The following is a 25535-nucleotide window of genomic DNA, read 5'->3' on the forward strand; positions in this document are numbered from 1 at the left end:
GCATTCAAACTGTCAGTTTAAAACTACTACTTTTTGTACATGTTTCATACCTTTCAAATGACAGTTTAGAGCACTATATAATTTCACTAGTAGAAATATATATATATTGCTAAAAATGAATTTCATTATTATTTTACAGAAATTAAAATAAAATTTTTACTGGTAATACATATTTATTGCACCACATTCATGAATTATGTATCAGAAAGAAGTAAAATATATATTATATATATTTTTAAATAATAAATGACTCTTAAGGTTATAAAAATGAACATAAAGAGCTGCATTTAAATATTATTAAATGAAGAACAATCTTTATAGTTAATCTCTGAAGACATTGTGTCAAATCCCTTGAAATACTTTTCGTTAACGGTTTATATTAAATGATTTTGTATATCGTGAACACATTGCAGAATATTTTTGCTTATTATAGTTAAATAATTCTTAATAGCTAACTAATTTATTATATAATTGTGATGGCGCATTTAAAGATAGCCCACCACATATTATAATACAACTGAAATATAATTTACGTAGGGATAACAGATTCAAGATATTCAATTATTTATGGTTCTGCTATTTAAATATTATCCAAAGCCATTACGGTTACGTTACTAATCTAATTGTGTGCATAAGTTTTAATGTAAAACGCTATGTATAATTTAATATAATTATTACCACCGTGAGATTATTAAGAACGAAAGTATATTATAAAGACGGCTCGAGTGTGTTATCTTATCATACTCGCCTTGATTAATTAATTTTATTAAAATACATATTTTAATAATAACCTTGCTTCGTAATGAAATTTTCTCTACACAGTGTAAAGTAAAAGTATAATTAAATTCAATATTAAAAAGTATGTATTTATATATCAGGATCCATAAACTTTTAATAAATTAAAAATGTTAAATCAATCATATGTATTAAATTTTGTATGAGAAGATCATATTAATATATAGATCAGCTATGCCAGTATTTCTCTCATTCTGAAGTACTACAGGGATCCAATCTGGGTCATTGGTTTTTTTAACACACGACATATATGCAGAAATTGATAACTTAGATTATGTATTATATGCTGATGACTTGTGTTTCAGTGTAATATGCTTTTCAGAGAATGCGCAAAAAATCAGATTCACTTTCTTTACAGAAAGATTTGGAGTCACTGTGGAGCATTGTCAAGGGTCACGTTGTCGCAATTTCAGATTTCTTTGCCAAGCGGAATTATCATACAATTTAGGCAAATTTAAGTTAAGGTTTAATTTCAAGCAAAATTACTTCCCTCGATGATAAACATTTTCTATGCACAAAACGAAAGTTTGCGATTAGGCACCGAGGATGCTCAGTTTCATTATGCGGAGCACGTGTCACTTAAATTATTTTTTACCGATTTTGTATCAGTAGCGTAATCAGTAGCGTAGCAAAGAAAAATTCTGAGATATTTCTATAAGAGGCAGTACGGGTCATATCCACATTTGTATCCTTGCGTTAGGATGGAATTCATTGAATTCTCGGCGTAGCGTCTACTCAATAAATATTATATTGCGTAAACGCTCACAAGTTTTTAAATGGCGGTATCGACTTTCGGCTACGAGCTTTAAAGAGTCCTAAAAAGTCACGATCGCGTCCCTTATTCTTGCCCGTTGCGGCTAAGACGCCTGAAATTAGGAGCGCTCCTCTTAAAAAACCCATCAAGCACAAGGACATTTACAGCGATTTTTATGAGGAGCTGGAAAAATATATATAGTGGTGTTTTTTAATTATTTAAAAAAAAATGTATATCATTGTTTGTACAATGGCCATCTTGACGCGTTGAAAAAATTTGTCTAGTTATGATGATCAGATTTGTAATAAAAAATAAATAATATTCTAAATATTAAATTTAATTATGTTTTTGATAATCTATCGCTTTTAATACAATTTTTTCTTAGGTAAATGTGATCATTATTAATATTTAATAAATATATAAAGACCGTTTAGTTATGTAAAAATAACCTAAAACTTTTCTTACCTTTTTAATTTGAATAAAATAAGATTAAATATACATTTTTGTTCGTATCTACACTGTAATTACTAACAACAACACAGTTTTGTTGAAGTTGGTCGAAACCTAACCGACATGTTTGCAAGTGGTAATGTTTTTGACCGTATCCAATTAAAATATGGAAATTCATTCAACTTGCAAATCCTCTGCGACTATACCGATATTGGTTTTACACCTGTGTACATTCATAATTATTTTATAGCTTAGCGGAATTGCGTTTTTCCGCCAATTCTCGCAGTTTGATCAGTTTATGTTGTAAGTGGCTAATTATGTGTAAAAATGCTATTAATGACTTTTATCGTTCCATTGACGTTGGAAAAACTAGATATACCTAAAAAAATAGTGTATATTTAAAAATAAATCTTAAAATGGGTTAATATAAAATTTGATAATATTTATTTATATATATACATATATTATGTATACTAAATACTCAATCCATCATTATCACATTGTATTTAACCTCATGCCTTACATTAATATCATAATCCAAACTACATTGCGTCAATCAACACCGATTTGCCTTTGATGAACTATATTATAATCCGTCATATTACTACAAAACACACAGTCGCACGTGTCACGAGACACATGCGTAAAATTAACACATTTCAATATCCAATAAATTAATTACGCAAATGTCTGAGTGATACAGATAACGGAGCTCTTTGTTCTTACAACGCCACATCAGCTTTCAAAGTCAAAGTTCGATTCGTCACATCAAGGCATAGGTATGCTATACCTACGATTGTGTGCCAGTATTAATTTTGTAAGTCAATAAACCGGTAATATTGCGGAACAATTCCATTAACGACGCACACTCGCCTGTGATGACGGTAGACCACGTCAACATCATAATGGCTATTTGTGTTCTGGAAGTCCAATTTGGTTTGATTAAGTCGGCAGCCGAATGTGGGCTTTCGCCAGAAGGGACCTACATACGTGTGTGTTGTATTCCACGTGTGTTGTACCTATGTGTGTATATCCCAGTATGCATAATATATTTTTGAATTAATCAAAATGCAGAATTTTTTCGCCGAAGCGAGGTGGCTAACTGAGTTTGCACGAAATAAGCAAATATATATGTATATGTGTGATGCGGTAAATGACGTCATTTACCAGTAGCTTTCATAAAAATTTAATATATTTTTCAATAACATGTTGTTATAAAAACATGCAAAATAACGAAACCATACAATATTTTTATATAAATTATTTTTAACCACAATGATGCTATATAATTTGTGCAATAATACATACCCCTTTTTACGAAGTTTTCAAGTAATATCAAAGATCGATTCAAATTATTAGGGTATGAGTGAATACTAAGGGTTGTCTTGATTAATTTGACGTAGCTCAGCTTAATGCGAGTTCTCTCGTTTATTTCAAAGTGTAAGTCAAAAGTAAAGTGGTAGTTATGGATTAAGTTCTGGAAGTAAGTGATTTAGTATGGCAGTGTTCTTATATACCCTTGAGAAAGATGGGAAAGTCCAGCGTCCAAAAAAATTACTTTACTTGACCTTCTAAGGGTTGTCTCCGCTTGGTGCGAGTTCTTTCAGATAGTTTGTAGTTGTGATTGAAATGGCGGAAGTAAATAATTCGGTACGAAAGTGTTTATTTAACTTAGGGGAAATAAATAAAGTACAACGCCCGTTTAAGTCTTTGATCCTCTGCATAATGCCGATGATTTAGGGTGAGACCAGACTCTTTGCTATTGTCTAATACTGATTTTATTAGATACGGCGTATATAACTGCGTACCTTGTATTTATTTAAGTATGCTTCATGATTGTCAAATAAGTATTTCAGAAATGTTAAGAAACACTGTACGCAATATTGTTTATTAAAATCGACAATACACGATACAACAATCAATTAGTTTTTGGCAAATAATTGCAATGATTATGGATGTAAAGAGTATTATAATTACTATAAATCACGACTTGAAACTACATATAAACCAATACTATTTTTTTTGTTACCAGCACGATAAACCAGTAGTCTAAATAGGTAACCTGTGTTATTATTTTGAATTTATATGTGTTTTTAAAATTCTGTCAGAATTTGTGATTATTATATAAATATAAAACCGCTATCATCATTTACAAATTCGAAAAATTCACTTCAGGGTGTAAAAATATTTCCTTAGTTGAATAATAAAGTAATACAATTGGCTCACCAACATCCACATATGTGATTCGCCAGAGGTCAAATCAAGAATATAAAAGATGTGATGCCTTGTCACATTAGCAGACGATCACACGATTTGATAGAAGACAATTAAACGATTCGAGACGATATGATCAACTGATAGCAGACGGCATTCGAAGAACCGCATTCACACGAGACACATCAGCGGATTAACAAAATATAGCTGGACACTATTTCTGTGTAATAATTTGTACTTAATTCAATTTAATATTTAATAATTTTATTATATCTGTTGTTTACCTGAAAGGCATAAGCCTACTGCGTTACAACGGGCAAATCAATACCAATTGAGTAAGGCAATCAGACGTAATGAATACCTACAAGTAAGTATTAAACACCAGACTGAAAGTCTGGGAATTGGTGCCATATATATTATTAATTATAAATTATTATATGCTATACAATTTATAATCAATATGTCACTACAGCTGGGGCTGATTTTCTTCTAATAATAGTGCATTTTTATAAATAAAAATTCGAGTGCCGTTGCCGGGGCTCGGACCCGAAACTTCAGAGTTACTAGTCTGAGAAGTACGGACTACGCTAATGCAACTTAAAAAAAAATGTTTATAGACATTTTTCAGATGGTTGTTATACTTTAACTTAAAAAATGTACATTGGAAATTATATGGTAAATTAAATGTATTGTATTATTTACATATTTTGTATTTTTTTGTAGCACTCTGTATTTCTCATAATATTTTAACCTTTTCTGATGACATAATCACTTACAGTTTCATTTCACTCCGCATAAAGACGTTTCACGTAAATTAATGAAAAAACTGTTTCTTTAATATATTAAAATAATAATAATACTTTCAAGGACTGCGTACGTTAAAAGCTCTGTAAGTATCTGCGTCTCGCATTATTTTTTCCGCAGTGGCTGCTTTCACGCGCAGAAATTAAGCACAGTAGCGATTTGCGAACGAACGCGGGCAGAATTACTGGCTAAAATTTAATTTACCATTTACAACAATTTTATTTTCGGGATTTCCATGGAAAAACAAATACCTCTGCGTGTGGTGCAATTACGCACGTTGTTCTTTGTTTTTGAAGCGTAAAGAATAAATGAAGCAGCTGCGACAAATGGCACTTGAAATATATTTAAGCCCCGAAAAAAAGGCGCAGGAAACACAAAAACGGGGCAAAAAGTCACACAACCAAAAACATTTTATTATGTAAAACGTGTTTCGCTTCAATATTTCGTAATAAGTGCCATATTTACTGGAGCGTTAGACGTACAAAAAAGTATATAAATGCAACCTTACAATTTTGACCGAGTTGTGTACATTTGATTTATTTTAGGTTCACGTTTTCGTAGCGTATACAAAATACAATTATTCTAGTGTATAATAAGCCTATTTAGATGCATACAATTCTCAAAATACAGGGTAAAAAAACACTTAACTGATTTGGTACGAAACGGAAAAATACATAAATAACGTGTTATACGTCGATAAAGAGTATTTGAAATGAGCTTTCATTTCATGTTTTTTCTCTTCGTATTTATAAAGAAGTAAGAAAGCGTATTTAAAATATTTTTCTTATTTTTTATTACTATTCTGATCATCATGATTTATCAAGATTTCTAAATACGTCATCTAGGTTTTGTTTAATTTTGTTGTTCTGTCACATTTGACTTAATTGTAAAGGAATAATACATTTTAATGTTAATTTTGCATTCAAACAATATTTTTTATAAATTTATTGTCAATGGCAAAACATATAATTTTGCATTAAGCTTTATTTTGTTTATAGAAGCAAGTTTATGTTGAAAAAATAATATTTACTACAAAGAATTGCTTGAAATAAATTGTTTTATTATTAATTTGACTGTTTTAATATACATTAGGATATTTAATTAAATGTTTTTTTTAAATTTATAATTAGTTGCTGTACCATATTGTTTATGTACTAAAATGATGCTTTTCTGTAAGATTTTATTAGTGGGAAACTTAAATGAGGTGGTTAACATTTAATGACATAAAAATGTGTGGTTCGTCGACTAGGCAGGTACAGCACAACTTCTAAGATTTTATTTAAATGTATTATAAGCTAATGCTATTAGTCATTATCATGCATAATGTACGTACCAAAAGGGATTTACATCAACGGTTGTGAATTTATTATATCGACAAAGAACAGCACATTGGAATGCGAAACAGCAAGTTACTAGGTTGCCAGATTGAGAACTTGTTTCAACTTTACCAGTCATGCAACACAAAAAATGTTATAAATTAAACAGACAAATAACAAATCTATTAACATCCCTAAAACTTTGTTGTAGCAAAAATTAGGCGAGTAGAAAATTTTTTTAACACGGTCCAAAAGTATAAAAGCAGATATATATCAAGAGTTCTATTCGAAATTTAAATATTTCAGAATTGCCTTTTAAGCTCTCCGAATTATAGGCGTACATGTTTATCTGATTATGACCCAAAGTAGAGATACAATAACCATCATTAGAGATGAAGCAGACTATTTGAAAAGCAGCCGCTTCTCTCTTCACGTTAACCCAAAACCATTTTATATTGTTAATTTTATTGTGTATTGATTTTAAAAATGTGTTTATTCAGTGACTCATAAAAATGGGAAAAATTAATTATTAGCTTAACCTAAGATTAATAAATAAATGCGCTTTAATAAAACAGTTTGAAAGACATGATATTGTACCTACACTTATAACAGTACTTCAATCAGTATCAAGCTAATATAATATTTAAAAAATGCAGATGAAATTAGTAAAAGAACATGAAATAAATATTCATAGATTATACAAATATTTAAAAGTTGCTCTAGTTAAAATTACAAATTAAATTTATTTACTTACTAATAATTGAAATATAAAATACTTTCTTGTAGCATATAAAGTCATACTATATCTCATTTAAAAACCAATATTATTTTATGAAGTATTATAAAGAACATTTATTTTTAATGTAGTTATTACATGTCAGTAATTTTTACTAATGACTAAGTGAGAAAAAGTTAATGCAGATTAGTTTAATGTTTCTTATATGATATAATATAAGTCTTATTTTCAAACAGTTGCTTTGTTTTTTAAATGGCAATATGTATTTTATACAATTTTTTTAATTTTAAAATACTAGAATGACTCAAATAGTCATTGTGAATTCAGGATAAAACTTACAATTTATTTTCGTTTATAAGCACCATGAGAGTTATAGTACGAAACTAGACGACACAAAAATTAATTTTATGAAAGTATCCTTAACTAATGTATCTACATTAAATTAGTAGTAATTTTAAATCAAATATTTAGCATATTATTCATATAAACCATTATATGTGGTATATAAAGGGCTAATATACACGCTTTATAAATTAATACGCAATGCGATAATTGCAAATACAAAATTTATAACACGGGTAAAGGCATTTGTGGAAATTAGATCGTTTTAGTATTTTGCTACTCTGATTGAATTTCGACCATGAATAGTTTTAGAATTTGCATTCATTATATTGTATAATATAATATGAATTATACACCTTCATGCAATACATATTATGTTTTTATGCATTAACGATAGTATATGATATAATTTTATAAATAAACACTCATATATATGAACTAAAAAAAAATAACATACACTTTGGTCCACAGCTAATTGTATACTTGTAGTCGGGTGGTCGGCAATATTTGGGTAATGATGGCCACATTTGCTCTGAAAAGATAAAAAATAACACAGAGTTACATTTATATAAAGAATATACTATTACATATGTTTATATTTTTGTTACTGTAATGTAAAATTACTTGTGATATTAATTGTATGATTATATTAGAAATAATTGTATGATTATAATGGAAATAAATAAGATGCATTATTTGCATGCATCTTATTTATTTCCATTTGATCGCAAATATTGTCTTCTTAATGAAATTTTTGTAAACACTACTATAATAATTTATACATGAAAATGTAGTTGGCCAGATATATAAACCCATACTAGTGACTCACACTTTCGCGCGTGCCGCGCGGTACTCCATGGAGCTAATTATTTACCGCAAGCTTTCGTAGCTCATACCGCATCTATGGGCTTAGATCATAATAATTTATTTTATCAATCGATGCTTAGTATTTCATGCTCACAGGTAATTTTTTTTTTCGAATAATTGAATAAATTTTATTTTTTTTATTTATAAAAAAATATCGAAAAAGCTTCCCCCGATACAATTTGCCACCGGATAACCCCCGATCGTAAATTTCACTTAAGACCCTGCCGCCATAATTGGTTATTCAGGCGCAAGGTGAACGTTTCAACGGCGCAATCTCACCGTCCGAGTATGGTTTAAGAAGAGAAAACTCGAAACGCTTATAACGGCGCGCGCTCAGTTAAGCCGGCGATGTTGTTTAGTTAAATTTAACGGTACCATTAGTTAAATTAGATTTCGTCTCGCTCCCATCCTTCCATCTAACGTCAAGCCGGTATGGCGTACACACACACGTTCGTACAAATAGAGTGGCTAAAAACACCGAATAATACTTCAAAACAGCGATTCATAAATATTTTTATATCACAGACAAACAAGTTTTTAGTTAAATCAGCTAATAAACAATTTTTTAGAGAAAGACAGGGTGGTTTTGCAATTTAAGATTATTTTTAAATCGATTTGAGTTTGCATCTGTCGTTAATAGCTTGTTAAATTGAAGCTCTTTAATTTGATGTAATAAATAATTAATAAGTTAAGTATACCATTACAATATGCATGGTATTCGTTTAAAAACATATATCCCAGCATATCTTGTAGACATTTTTGGAAAAAGCAAAATTAATAATATTCATAATCCTTATATTCGAGTATCTCAGAAATCTTTATTCAATCTCTTATAATAACATATTAAAGTTCATTCCTTTTTTTGTGCCACCCTGTATTTGTAGAATTTCTTGGCAACTTATTAGCAGTGAACTGTGCACGCGTCTCTCGCTCTAATAACCCTAATTATATATGTAATGTTCGCGATACAGGGCTCGAAGGTAATCCGGTCTGCAGTCATTGGTTTGGAAAATGATCATGGCGCCGTGAACCCTGCTTGACTACGAATCTACATCGCAACTAGCAGGTGCTTCGACTCAAACGGCAATAACTATTATACTACAATAGCCTCAAGGGTTTAGGAGATGCGAAAGCTTGGGACGATTCCTCTGACGCTTTTTATTCGCGTCGTTTCGGAAAAGTGCGAATTTAACAAATTGAAACAGTAAGATTGTGACAATTATTTTATTTTTCAGATCACTTAAACTGCACTAAAAGTATTTTATGAAGTGAATTTTATAGAATAGGAAAATCATTCATTAAATATGCGTTAAATTGGAAAGACTCTATGTCAGAATAACAAACATTTTACATTTTAATCATTCGTGATTATTAATTTTTTCTCCTGTGACACATTTTGGCCGCCAAATTTATATTTCAAATAAAGATTTTTTTAAACAGTTTTTTTTTTATTTTAAATAGCAATCTTATAACCAAATTAAAAATTTAAAAAGAACATCGGTAAGATAGGTGTTGTATTTGTTTAATATTTTTACTTATAAAACATTAAGTTATTTTGAGCACAGTACATAGATAGTATAAGATTATTGAATAATAATACCATAGCAAATGTAAAAAAATATAAAGCGTTGATTTGTAAATCAGTTTTTTTCAACAATAAGCAATAAGCTAATTTTTGCAAAACTTCAAGTATTGCATTTTAAGAAGAGTTTAAGACATTGGTTTACAATTCTAAAAAATATTTTATTAATTTTATTAGCTTTATTTTATAATTGTATTATTATTTTTTCACATTCTAATTCTTAAAATATTTTTATTTAATTAAAAATAATATTTACGGTAATACATTAAAATATAAAATAAGAAAACATGTCTATTCCTTGAAACAGACAAAAACTCGTTTATCACATTTTTATTTACACTGTAAATATTCTTGCTCGTAATATAGTCAAAATAAATGGAACAAAAATATTTAATTACTATTCCTTAAAACAAGCAAAAGCTCGATTAGAATGTAAATTAATTTAAATATATCAGAACTCATAAATACTATTTATTATACATTAAATATATTTGTTCTCAGATTAAAATCTTTATGCTCTTATTTTAAATAGGGACAGCTGCACAGGAAGGCGCTAAAAAATAAAGGCGTAACATATCTTTCACAATTTTCCTATAAAAATCTAAATTTCGTTAGCGAGAATAAGCCTATAAATTTTTGTAAACATCTACTTGCTAATTACCTATAAATTATTTTTGCCAAAATGTTAGTTGTGGTTGTAAAAATGCCACAAAAACTTGTTTATTTATGTATAAAACTGAAATATGTTATTAACTTATTCTAAATATATATGGGTAATTACTTTAAAATTATTAAAAAAATCTTTATTTGATAATATATTTTTAATAATAGGGCAAAGGGCTAAAAAGTATTTAATAGTTTCTCCAATAGTAGATTGACTCAAAAATAGTCTTGTGGTAACCATATATTTTACTCTCTGTACCTCGTAGCTGTACTATACATGTAAATTATCAAAGTGATGCCCACATAAAAAGAAATATCCAACATCAAGTCTAGAAAAAATTACTGTTTTGAAATTTTTGTTACCAAAAATTAACTTCTAAATATATGAGTAACTAATATAAACAAATAAGATTAATGTTCAGTGAGAAAAGGGCTACTAGAAAGATGTTAAAAATAGGGAAATGGCAGAAAAATAAATAGTTTAGCCTTTTCACCTTATACTTTTTAAGTTAAGTTTGTTAGTCTTATGTTTTTATTTATATAGAAGAATAAAAAAAAAGGAATGTGTTCTAAAAAAACAGCTATTGCAAAGTTATGTTATGTATTTTTTGTTCATGGTATGAGTATATAACATAATTTATAAGCCCTTATAATTTTAATAAAAATCATACTTGGACAATGTTAAAAAAAATGAAAAAAAATAACAAGCATAACATTTTCATAAATAAGTTATTCCTTATACCGCGACACCATTAAAATTATTTTATAAGCAAAGAAAATAAACACGCCGTTTAATTTTATTTTAAATGAAGATTTAGTATATATTAAGTTATGTTTTAAGAATATTAATAGTTTGAGTTTATTTGATATATAAGCTAAGTACGCTCGTTTGCCCCAAGTTTACTCTATTTGACATTTTCAATATTTTATTTATATGTGGTGGTAAATAATGTAAATACTGTTTGAAGCATCTCTTTAAAAAATATGCCCTGGCACGTAGTCACAGTCAAAATACGTGTATACATAAAATAAATTATGCAAAATTCTCTAAGAGCTCGTGAATATGAAATTGTCAAGATTCTCTCACTTTTGAAGATCACAAGAGCCCGGCGTCAACTTTGATGTTTTTGACGATCAGAGGGAACGTTTACCTTTCGAAACGCTTAAATGAATTCTTTTCGCATTTGTCCGAGAGCAAAGTTTATTTATTGTTGCAAAAAAAGAGTCTCGCTAACGAAAAATATATGCAAATTGTTCGTTTAATCGACCCGTCTTTCGACTCTTTTTTATCTCTTTTGTGCTTGCGAACGTGTGTGACTGCGTAATCTTTCAAAAGTTTAAATGGAAATTTCCAAAGTAAAGTTTTCCGGACCGGGACACGGTCAGGGACAGGAAAAGTGTTTGCTCTCGTGGCAAACACTGCCCAAAGTTTACTTTATGAAATGGGTTTACATGTGTTAAATTCAAAATGTCGCATCTCTAATATAGCACACAAAGTGGACTCAATGTTACAGGGCATGGTACGAAAGTTCGAGGACTGATTTTGATAATATCTTTATATTGAATTTATTTAAAAAGTTTTGAGGACGACACTCTATATACCTACAAATATTTGTAGCTTTTTGATTTATTAAATATGATGTCCATATTCATTCATATACAACTTTTACATTGCAAACTCTAAGAATAATCATCAAATGACTTTAGTTGAATTTTGTTCACAATACATTATTATTAACTATACATTTAAGAAAAGTGTAGCTGGGTCAAAACTAACCTTGGTGTAAAGATGGTATTTTTTAATATTTATAATATACGGATTTGCAGATTACTTTAAATGATACTAAGTTTTTAACTTTCCCTATTAAAAAATCTAACATTTGGTCAAAAATTAATAAAAGATTTTCTTTTTTCATAAAAACTTTAGCCTTTATTTGCAGTATTCTCAGATAAATAAAAGTAACTCCCAATAGATATATTTTATACATAGATATATTTTGAATTGCATTGCTCACAATCAACAAACGTATTTATTCAGTTGTAATTTATTGAAAATGACGAGATACATATGTATATAAAAAATAGCGACTTGTTGTTTTTAATTATTATATTGTAATTAAAAATTAATTTTTTTTACCAACATAATAGCACCAAACATATTTTCCTAATTTTAATCAATAATGTTCTCCTAAACCATTGACACAGTTTAGTAATCTTAACGGTAGCGGAAAAGCAATAGACAATGAAATCGCAAAAAAGTGTTATCCATAGCGTGTTAAGATTTAAATATAATATGGTTTAAAAAAACGATAGTAAGTTGCTATAATGTCCAATTGGATCACAAAGAGTTTCCAGCTTCTGTAGATTGAGAAGCGATGTTTGTGTGATCGGGCGTTGACTTGCCAGATGATTTGCCTTTCTCTATTAACTGATCTCGGCCGTTTTCCAATTAGTGTAGTTGCAGTATATATCTGATATAATCCATTAATCAAATTTAATGAAGCTATAGTTAATAATACCAATGCTTGACCATTACACAAATACTATTATTTTTTTACTGCTTATTCGTTTTCCGACTGTGCATTGTAACTTTACATTTTTTAGCCATGGTGCCGAACACTTAATTATTATTCGTATTTTATCGCATTATTGTTCATCAAATGTCGTTATTTTTTGTTATTTACTTTTTGTGCAACAACTCAGATCATCACGTACAGTTTGTATATGTTCGTTTCCAAGCTAGATTCCAGGCGTCAAGCTGGACTAGATAATGCGACGAAGAGAGAAGCGGCTGATCTTGCGATTTTAGATTGTCTATAGCTGGATCGAGAGCTTTTGAAATTCTGATGCCTTGATCTCGGACGTGGGTGCTCATATGTGAGTGTCAGTAAAAGTCTCTTAGAAGTGATTCTTGGTTTGCCTTCTCCTTATGAGATTTTAATTTTGCCCCTTTCGGTGGGACCGCCAATTACAAAATAAAAAATCAAGATAGCATTTTTTTAAATTAACTGCTGTTGGCTACTTTAAACCGCCATTTGGGTGGCAATCTGGAACGAGATTGCAAAAAATATTTTTTAGTTTCTGATTCATGGCGGTTACTTTGACTAAATCTAGAAATCTTTCAATTCTTAATATTTTCCTTGCGGTGGTGTTCCATTTAAAAAAACATATATTTTTAAAAATGTTTTAAACCCGTTTTAGTAAATCACATTTAGAAATCATTTTACTTGAAGTTAAGGATTTATTGTTTTTTTAAATCGTGACCTTCATATGATTTAGTAGCTTAATATTCAGATTTTTTGACCGTATTTGGACATGCGAATTTTACCTCTCAACAATTGGATTGGGTGATCCAATTGTTGAATGAAAGGTGGTTGAATTAATAAACCCAACAGTAATAATATATTTATGCCGTGCCAGCAAAAATAATAGCTTCTAAAAGAGTTTTCTCCGGACACTTATTTAATTTATGTGACATCCATTTATTGAGCTTATTTATCTTGTTGAATAATTAAAAATATTTTAACGTTGTCAAAATAGTAATATTAAAATTTTGCTGCTAGTATAGTTTAATATATACTAACTTTTACAAAAGCTTTTATCTCATTAATATCCATCTTTACGATAGAACGCCACATGGCTCATTTTCAAGATTAAAAGCATAAGAATGGAACTTCTTAAACCATTGATGTTTATTAGCTATATCCTTATCATATACATCGTTGACATTTCAAGGATTATTTTCACAATAGAACTTGTATTCGAAAATAACACGAATTGTTGGTTTATCGTGGTTTTATAAAAAAATATATCTGGAAAAACAACTTTCACAATAATAATAAAAACAAAAACTATTAAAGTGAAATGTCACAGGTATCTACTCTTAGAAGTCAAATATTTTATACTTGCTATCTTAATAATATGATAGTTCATTTGCTTGTGAGATTTTATTTTATATTATGTATTCGTCAAAATATCTCTTGAATTCGAACTGTTATTAGGTGATCCAAATCATCTGATTACGGTCGTATTGTGATAGACACATCTAAATATATGAACATACGTCTGATTTTGATCATCATTATGAGATAAATACACATATATCTAAGTAACGCTGGAGGTAAAAAAAATCTTATTTTATTTTCTCTATATTTAAAAATTATAAATACACGTAGTATAAATATTCCATAATATACAGAAAATTATCTCACGAATAGATTATGTTAAATTAATTCATATCTTGTTTTTTTTACCCTTTAGTGTACTGATGTGCACTAATATTAATATTTAACAAAATTCAGTGAAAAAAACGTAGAAAAAGCAAAATATAAGCTCCTTGTGTTACACAGAGCATTTATAGCCGGGAGCTATCAAGACTATTAGGTTGTTATAGCTTGTATTCGAGCTTTTTTTCGCTACTACAACTTTTATGGCGCACAGATGTATGGAAACATCCTTTTTTTTTATCATGCCATTGCATCAGAATGATGAATGTCGACATTTATTGCACGTATTTTCGATGAAAAACAACACTTTGTGTCGCAATCTTTATGTTAAACGATGTAGCGTAATTGAAAATTACTATGATATTTATTGAGTATTTTTTATGAGTGTAAATGCAAGCGCACAATGAGTTATTGCAAGCGATTGAATATTTTTTTGAAAGAAATATGTTTTAGGGTAGTATTTTCGATCAGATACTAAAGTTGCCAATATCGACGGCGAAAACATATCGCAAAGTAATAAAAATATTTATTAGACACTTAAAGTGGCCGATGAAATTTTTCATTTTTTATATAAATATTTCGTTTTTTTACTACTGAGCATATAAAATATAATAAAAGACACGCGTTGATATATAAATCTCAGTTATCTAAAAACATTAACTATTCTTTATTTGAAAATATTATAAAATATTTTTTGTGTATCATATATCATGATATATTTTAATTGATCTTTAATTATATTATATTGCGAAATATTTCTTATCAATTGTATTGTTACATATATAATATACACAAGTCACTCACATGTCAACCTCAGAAAATTACGATTAGAATATATGTATTTCGCGATTTAACCTTAAATATAAATAATATGTATTTATAGCAAGCTCTGCTTATTATTTTTTTTGTAGGATTTTAAAATATTTCAATTAATTTAATAATAAAAATACGATAAATAAAATCTTGTGATAAACAAATATGTGACATGCGGTTTTTTATAAAAAAACATAGCTTAAAACATACATATGTATATAATAAATAAATCAAAGAATAAAGATTTCACAATATTTTTTTTAATAGTTTTTTAGCTACGATATCTTCAAATATATTTTAAAAAATCTGAGAGCAAAAACTTGTTGAAATATTAATGCCTAGTAATTAAAAAAAATTGTGCTTGAATGCGCAAAAAGATTACTAGTCAAACTTAATAATTTTATTTAACTTATTTAAATGCTTAAACATATATGTTAAATAATCTCATTTAGCAATCTGGGTTTGATTGCTGAGGAACTTGAAAAAGTTGTTAATTGCATAAAGATATGTAACAATTTGTTTCAATATGATTAAATACTCTTTTTCTTGAAAGCCACCTAACTTTCGTGTGTAAAATAAGTGTTACATGTGCTGAATCCACATTTTGACACAATAATTTAAAGATTTTGTTCAACCTAATTTACAATTTGTACAATTATAGACAACTGTTCCTTACAACAGTAATTGCTAAGTTTTTTATAGTGTTTGTTATAAGTGTTTGATAAAAGCTTTTTTTAGGTAAAGTAAACGCAAAGCGCTTTGGCATAATTTTATATAGATTTAAAAAATGTTAAGGACTGATAATATAAATATAGCAATCTTTTTTTTTTTTAAAGCAAAATATTTTGTTTTAAATATTAGTTTGCTTTTGGTTCCAAATATTATCCATATTCTACGTGCATGGGTCAAGATTAAAAAGGTTATTATATAATTCAATTCAATTTCCTCACGTGAAAAACAAACGTGGGATTTTATTTCATAAACGGCGCCGAATAATCGTTATCGTGGTTATAAAATCGGATTTGGAACCTATCAAAAATTATTATCTCAGGTAAAAGAAAGAGGGGAAGCTTTCAATGGAATTTCAAAGGCTAGAGCACGTATTTATGGTTCGGTGTTAAAGCCATCAAATCCAGATGCTGCCGTTTACTTCAACCGCCTCGGTCAAGTGTTGCCAAATGGCACATGCATATCACAGTTGCAACTTTGCCGGTGTGGGATGTTCCAAACATAACGGTGAAATACACGGATTGGATGTGTATAGGGAAATATATTTACATTAAAACGATTGTTAATAAATTATTACACTGCTTTTGTAAACAAAAAAGACAGAGAGTTTGTAAAAATATATCGCATTATCTCAATTTTTGTAATAAATTAATATTTATGACCAGGACTTATGTTTGACATATTTAAATGGTAATTTATGCGAAAGTTCAAAATTGTTGAAAGCTCATAAAATTCTGCGGATCATCAGTTATAAGTTATAATACAATAAATAAGAAATGGTGTTTGGTCTCGCGTTGATATAATGTGCTAAAGCGTATAAAATATTTTATTAACTTTAGTGTTAGCTGAAACGTTTTTTTACGTTATTTATGTGTTTAGTCTTCTTCTTTAGTGCCCGACGGAGAATTTCCTTGAAAATACTTTGGAGATAAAGTAACGCAAAAGTTTCGCGAGCAATCTTTCAAAAGTTTAATATCCTATTTTTTCTAAACCGATCGAGAAATGATAACTTGTAAATTAAATTAATTTGAATAAAAAGAATCATAAAAAATATTTCTTATATATTATGAATATTTATTTAAAATATTATATATTATATCATTTAATATAAACATACTTAATAATTAATAACAGTAAAATGTTTGAAAATAACCTGTGAACTAATCTGTAAAATCAGATAATTCAGAAAAATAATCAGAAACAACAGATAATGATACTACAAGCATATTCCTAAAATTATATTAGTTGTGATTGTTGCCAAAAATTTTTAAATAATTCCCAGATAAAAATATTGGTAACTCCCACTTTTTTATCTAGAAATTTTTAGATATAAAAATTAATTAATCTCTATAATTAGTATGATAGTTAAATAATACATCATATAATTTAATACAATACATAATCCTTACATGCATGTCCTTAAAAACCATTAATTTTTCTAAATGTTTATATTATATATAACTTACACCATCATTAAGTGTGTAAATTATATTTTGATTAAGATTTTTTTGTAATGTTCTACATTTTTCACCGAATTTTTTTTTAATATTTTTGTAATTATTATCATACACATAACTATTTTTTTAGTAAACGTATCGTATATTAATATTCCAGTAACGTCAATATAACAGATATATGTATAATAAATAAACTAAATATTACTCTGTGAAATATTGCTTTGACTTATTTTAAAATGATTTTTTTACAATTTAATTTTTATAGCGTAAAAAAATATATAGCGTTTTAGATTTATTGGTTTATTTCAATAAAAGTTATTGAGAAACTTATTATTTGTGTTTGCAATAAAAAAATGTAAGAGTTGTTTTAATTGGCTTGTCTGGAGCTTTGCGGTGCACTCGCAACAAATACTAATAAAGTGACGGTAATTAGTTTTCATTTATTTTTGCGGTACAATATAAAAACCACTTTGGCGTATGTGTAATAAATTACATACATAGTTATCAAATTGTTAGGAAACTAATTGTCAGTTGTTTTGCCAATCTTTGTGTTGCCAGTGCACGCGTAGCTCCAGAGTAGCCAACTTTAATCAAAAGATGAGCATCTGCTTTTTCTTTGATCGTCAAGTCTGATCCAGCCAAGCAGTCACATAGCATCTTCATGAATATTTAACGACGTAGAATCATGGTACGGTGTATATATTATGAATATGAAATATAAAAAAGTACTTTATTTATATTTTTAGTAAAGTATAAAAACAATATATAAAATATTTTTGTCCCCCCTGTATTTTTATTATAAACCTCATTTCAAGCGATGCTTCAAATAATGGTGATAACTTGAAGTCTCGTACTATGTTTTTTTACAAAGGATGAGAATCCCAGATCGCTTTACGAAAATGATGAACGCCCTCGAAATTGATTATGATCCGCGGGGCGTCCGGGAAAAATGGCGTCTGTCAACGCTCCGGATAGGGGTAGTATGGGGAAAAAATAAAGGTTCTCATTGGGACCATTATTGACCCCTGTAATCACGAAAATAAAACACACCCTTGAATGGCAGAGAGTTGGGCATTGTACCAAGTACCAAGTATCCTCGGGCGGATGCGGCTCTGTTCGAGTACCGGGAAAGATCGGTAATGATGGCTCTTGTTTTTGATGATAAAACGCACACACACATGGCTTTGAAATGCCTTTCTTGTTGTAAGATATACATATTCTATAAAAAATTATAAGGCATTAAATTTTAAAAGCATGAAAATAGACTAGTAAAATTGAATTTTCGACGGTATTCATTAAATATCAGATAGATTGCTCTTTTTATGTAATAATTTTATTTTAGCGCTAAAAAAAAATATTTTATTTCATCTATAAAGGCTTTTAAATATAAAGTATTTTCAATACAAAAGTTCACCATGAAAAAAATAAAATACAAGTCCGACCAAAGAAGGCAAAAATTTATAACCAATCCTTGACTTGTCCAATTTAGATGTTAATTAAAAAAAACTCGTTAAAAATAAAATATTGTTAATTTACGTAAACAACACGAGCGAGAGCTTTTGCTTTCGAAAGCCCCGCTGGGGAAAAAAATTGATGATTAGCAGCTTTTACGCTTGTACAAGAAATCCCACAACACTGTTTCATCAGAAACAATAATTTAAAACGTAAATTTTATAATAATATTTACTAATTTTATACGTAATATCGTAACAAGTTCATAGGCAATAAATCTTTAACAATTCGCAGATGTTAAAAGAATATGTAAGACTGTCTGAAAAGAGCTTACTTTTCATGGCAATTACTTAGCAGCTCGGTAGAAATGAAAACGTTACAAATTCAGGATTAACGTTTTCAATCTCTTCACAAACACCCAGCCGTCACAGGCGAACGTCAGAGGTCAACACGTGTCGTGGAGGTCAAGTCCCGTACGTGCTCTCCTATAATTTCACTCTATGGTTTGTTGGGCATGACGTTACAAATAAAGGAAAAAACTGTAGTAGACCAAATTTGACCCTTTGGGTCAGTTTTCGATCATTGGATCATAAATATACGTTTACGTTTCTGTCTACGAATAGTGGCACGTGCAATGAAAATTTTTTATTTTTTTATATTTTTGTAGCTTACATGTTAAATTTGTATGTATAACAATTTAAGCGTATTAATTAATAACAATAGATTATGTTAATTGTATGAGTAAATTATAATTTCAATTATATTAATTAGGGTTCAATAAACATAAGATAATATATTATAAAATTAAGTATTTATCTGAATAATTATATGTATTGAGTGGAGCTATAATAAAATATTTTGAAGCTTACCATTGCCTTGATTAGGTCTATTGTGATCTGTTTGGGTTAAAGTACAATTGAATCTTTTGTTTGTATGTAGTAAATAGAGTATCTATAGAATTTTATATCAAATTAAAATCAATATATAATACATAATTTTTATATAAATATTTTACATTTTACAATAAAATTACCATTTTTAAAAAAAAATGGTGTTTTAAGAATAATAATAAATTATTTCAATTGTATTTATAATTATAAAATTAATATTATATTTAATCGTAATTTTTTATTCAAAGATAAAGCTTAAAAATTATTATATAATGTTGAAATATATAAGAGTGCATAAAGAATTAAAGTCGTTGACCAAACTGGATTTGAAGGCTATTAATATCAAGATTAAGGTTATAATTTATGGCGACCCACGTTAAACAATTTATAGATAAGAATATATCAATAATCCGTGGCAAAGAATCTAAATCATGTGTAAATTGATTTAGGGGTTATTTCCTGCTGTAAACATAATGAATTAGGATTTTTTGCACAAGAAAAATAAATAAGCATTTTTTTTGTTTATGGTAAAAATGGATGAATAATAATTTTAAAAAAGATTCACCAACATATACAGATTTGTGTTTGATGAGATATACATGATAGCATATATAATATTATAGATTATATTAAACACTTAAATCACTCAATTTACAAAATTCTCCAAAAATAATTTTAATATAACACATCTTTTTGCTAAGCATCTATGCATTTGATGAGACTTGAAACAAGATCAAGTTTTTAATTTGATAAAGAACATTTCTAAATATAATTTATTAAATAATTGTTAATAGTAAAGATAACAACATATTTAATTCCAACTTCACAGACATAATGTTTTAAAGCGTTTTGTCACAAGAGCTTTTGCTCTGCGCTGGTGTACTGTAATTGATGAATGCAATTTCACCGGTCGTTGTAATAGTGGAAAAGCAATTTTGACCCAAATGGACGCATCGATCATTCACTTTTGCACCGTCGGTCATGATGTCCTTGCTGGTTTAATCTGTAAATTATTACAATGATAGTAATAATAGGGATGCGAGTGGTGACAAACGGCCGATCGATAGATGGCAGCCAGATAATAATTGTGTACTGCTAAATAATTATGCAGTTTAGGGTAGATCCAAAGATTATATAATGTTTCAATTAAATAAAGAATGTTTGAGAGTAACGACTGCCATAAGTTCTTTAAAAAAATTTGCTTATTGAATACGAGAAAGAAAATAAAATTGGTTGAGTTTTAAACTAATAAAAATGAGCAAATATAGCTGCTACTGAAACACTCCAATATCACACAAAAGACCGTCCCATAAAATCTGATAAAGGTATGAAAACGGAACGACGTGGTACATTTAACATTCGAGTAATGCTTAAATATATTTGCAGCTGTATAGGGGAGTAATACCTTTGTGAACATTTTATCGATTTTACATGAAATGTGAGATGAAGTAAACAAATGATCTAGATAGGAACCAAATAGGTCGTATAGTCAAATTAGATAAAATTATATTAGATTATACAATAAGTTCGTGCAGTTTTTTTTGTTTATATTTTTATTGTTCTTATTATTGTCGCAGCTTTCAACTTTAGTAATCTGTCTTTACTTATTTATTGTTTATATATACATACATATATAATTAACGTTTAAAAATAAAAGGCATTTAAAGTTAAATTTATAGTAAAGTTTATAATCAACATCTTTTCTATGAATTTAATCATGGCTGTAATGTAAATATTCAAAATTAATATCTAAGAAATGGATTTATCTTTTTCAAGAAAGTGATTTTAGTTTATGTAAATGGTTTTAAATTTAAGCATAGAGCTTTTAGAAGACTTTGCCAAAATTAATAACCCGTAAATAACACGAAAATAAACTCACGTGCTTACAACTAAAAACAACAGTTATACATTAAAGCAAGTAATCATAAATATCAATAATGGTCATTGAGAAACTAAGTTGGAAAGTACAGTATCCACCATATTCCCTGGCTATTATAGCTCTGTAAGTTTTACAACAATTTTCAATGTATCTTTGTGACTCGAAATTATATTAAAAAAATATAAAAAATCAATTGGATTACATATTATATTAGACAGATTAATGCGGTTCAATTTTTACTATATATACATTGTATAAATCTAATAAAAACGAGCCTTAATCATAACTTTTCCCAAAGTTATAAAAAGGATTATAAGAATTAGTTAATAAAATACATAAAAGAAAAGCTACAATTAAATACATTAATATAAGTTATTTTTCTATGTGATATAAAAAGATGACGCGCAAAATAATTGTTAATGTCCGTTAACGGATAAGACACTAAACTAAGACAGATATAAAGACTCTTAATGAAATTTAATATTGTATTCGTTATTTATCTTTCGTTGAAACACATTTGTCGTTAGCCTAATGCATTATAATTAAGCCAACACAAATAAATCAGTGACTTCTGTTTTTATTTTTTAGTAACTATTATTGTAGCTTAGAATCAATAAATGTCACAATGCACAACCTGACTGTAATTTAAATTATCTTAGAGAATAGAAAAATCAAGGAAAATATCATATGTACTTAATGATAATATGTAATGTCGGTTTATAAATATACTATATAGCTAAGTAACTTAAATAAATTCATTATTGAGCGTAACACTAAACTTATCACAAATGATCATTAACAGTGTATTTGTGATTCGAAAAACAAGTTTATTTGTTGCGCCGACGCATGTGATAATTAAAAAATTCATTCTTATTAAAGAATCTAGATAAAGGACAATACAGATCAATTTAAGTGCTAAAAATATGCTATAGGAGGCATCTAATTTACATGTACTGCACTGACAGTGTTTCTAAATATCTAGTTGTTCAAAGAATAGTCAACACGTAAAATAAGACTCAACAAGTAACAACATCTATAGTCTATTTTCATCCGCAAATCGTTGCAAAAAAATAAATGAAAAATTTGCGTGGGTATTTAAATTTGTGCTAAACTAAACATTAGGTCTCGCGTTATCGTACTATGATATACTACTCTGCCTAATAACCCAATTTAAACAATTTTGATTAAGTTAAGCCGTAAATCTTTTTAATTGTTGATATTATAAGTTTAAAGATTTAAGCGGTAATTGGTGATATAAATCATCCACTTATCGTTTTTTCGCTTCCAAATTGCATTTTGAACTGCAAATATGCTTTTTAATTTGTAATGGAATTGTGGCAATCATATGGTATGATATAAGGAGCACATATTGAAACTAACGCATTGACCGTGAGAAAATTACTTATCTCATATACGCATTAAAAGCGTAATAAAGAATATTATATCAGTTTATACAAACTTCTGACTAGGGATTGCATTACCAGTAGTACTAATACTGTATTACAAAATGAAAAACCGGTAGTACCGATTTCCCCTCCCCCTCCCCTATATTACTTGAAAGCAGATGCAGAAAATACAATAATCATAATTTTGAAAAATCAATCTAAGCTGTATTATAGGCGTAAGATATCATTGTAAAAAATATTAAGCAGTATTTACATTTTTATAATATTAACATTTATAGGTGAAATTTAATGTCATTTTTAACATGATTAGTATACGAGAGATATATCCTTTGTAAATAAAAATTATTAAGATATTCTAAAATATTATTAATAATAATAATAGGATTATATTAATAAATCACATCTTAATTACGGGAATCTAAAAATCGTAACTAACAAAAATAATACAGATATATTTCATTGAAATAAATTGGCAAGTGGTGCTCTGGCCTTTATTGTGAAAATTTAGGAGGCATCCAAAATTGGTCGATGAAAGACGATAATTTTTTTGACTAATTGTTCAAAAAAAGGAAGATTTGCTACCCGTATTATGAAAAATATTTTTTCCGTCCAAATGAATGAATAAAAGTAAAGAAATAAATGGGATAGAATGGTTTTTGTATACGTCGTCTTATTAATCTTTATTAGTACTCGTGGACAACATAATAAAGGATCAGTGTAAAAAATATTTTTAGAAGTACCTGAATGTAAAAGAAGATGGTTTAAAAGCATCTTATTGTTTGAAACACAAAATATTCATACTAATAACAGACAAACGGATAATTGGTCATATGTCGTCAACTTTGATCTACTTGTTTATTATATTTAACAAAAAAAAATATGAAGACGACAATATTTACTATATCTTCATTTAGTAATATTTTAGAAAAAAATGTTACGATAAACATACTAATAGAGCATTTAGTTTGAATTTGAAAGAATTGAAATAATTATTTTGGTATTTTTTTAATACTAATTAATAAAAATATATATTCTTAATATAGGTAATAAAAATCAGTATTGACTGTTTTCTCTTTCAATAATACTGGTGTTGCAAATATTGGTATTATTTCAATTACTATTTCCGTGCTTATATAAATAAAAAAGAAAAGTGCTGACAAATAGTCATAAAACTTGCTTGCAGTGTTGTCAAATCTTCACCTGCTTAAATTCTAACGGTCATTATATGTTTCTTGTATAGATTTTAAAAATAAACAAATCTAATTAGATCCAAAAATCATCGCAATTGCTTTAGACATCAAGAATAAGCAAAACAATATGAAACTTCTCAGAAGTGCATATCATTAACATTCTTTCAAAATTAATTTTCGACAAAAACCTTGATCAAGAACTTTTACCAGATACTTTCGACTTGGGACACACAAAAGTTCTTTTGAAAAAGCGAAGAGATACACCAAGCTTTGACCAACACTTTCAGATACAACGTCCTAATTCAACGTCCGAGCTCAACCCGATCTTCAAAGACGACTGGGTTCTACAGATGCAATATATACGCAATATAAATTATTAACAAAATAAGTTTGCTGTATATAAAAAGTAAAATGTTGACACCTACTTTATAACAGAGCTAAAGATCTAGCATAAAGAGTAGTTAGCATAAAAAATATTTTATTTTATAATAATAAAATATAAAGTATATAAATAAAGCATTTTGAATTAGGGTTTTCTATATTTGTACAGCTTAACTGCGTAATAAGCATGGTGCTGAAGGTGCAACAGTAGCGGCTCTAGAGGCGAACGAAAATTCAAAGCTGGCAATAAAAGCTCCACGACCGCAATAAAGCTTTATTATGCACACACTATTGCTGATGCGAGCGCTGCTGACGCCGTAAACAGTTGCCCTGTTGTGGATGAAATTGCGTTTTAATTCCTACATTATAAACAACACGTGAGTCGTGATGTTGTATCAAAATAACACATTCTATGTTTCCATTTACTTTAATATAATTTAAGCCTAACCAAACATTTGCTTCTAAAGCGGTTCTCCAAACACAATGCTCAATTTGTACGCATGCTATTCGATCACAATCTTAGCATTTTCACAGATTAAAGTTACTTCGCAAATTTATCTCTTGAATATGAAAAGAGTTAAACTTAATT

General features: G+C 28.3%; 1 protein-coding gene across 1 annotated transcript in view; it reads right to left on the minus strand.

Annotated features, from left to right (window-relative positions):
* LOC148226056 (dipeptidase 1-like) overlaps positions 1–25535 on the minus strand; it is a 193310-nt gene that overhangs the window by 83681 nt on the left and 84094 nt on the right. The window contains exon 2 of the mRNA XM_088204408.1: positions 7869–7943. Coding sequence (XP_088060534.1) covers positions 7869–7943 — 75 coding nt within the window. The remainder of the gene's footprint in view (positions 1–7868; positions 7944–25535) is intronic.

The sequence above is a fragment of the Plectrocnemia conspersa genome, unplaced genomic scaffold (assembly GCF_051122295.1).
Source record: "Plectrocnemia conspersa isolate PC_06_02 unplaced genomic scaffold, ASM5112229v1 ptg000014l, whole genome shotgun sequence".
Taxonomy (NCBI): Eukaryota; Metazoa; Arthropoda; class Insecta; order Trichoptera; family Polycentropodidae; genus Plectrocnemia; species Plectrocnemia conspersa.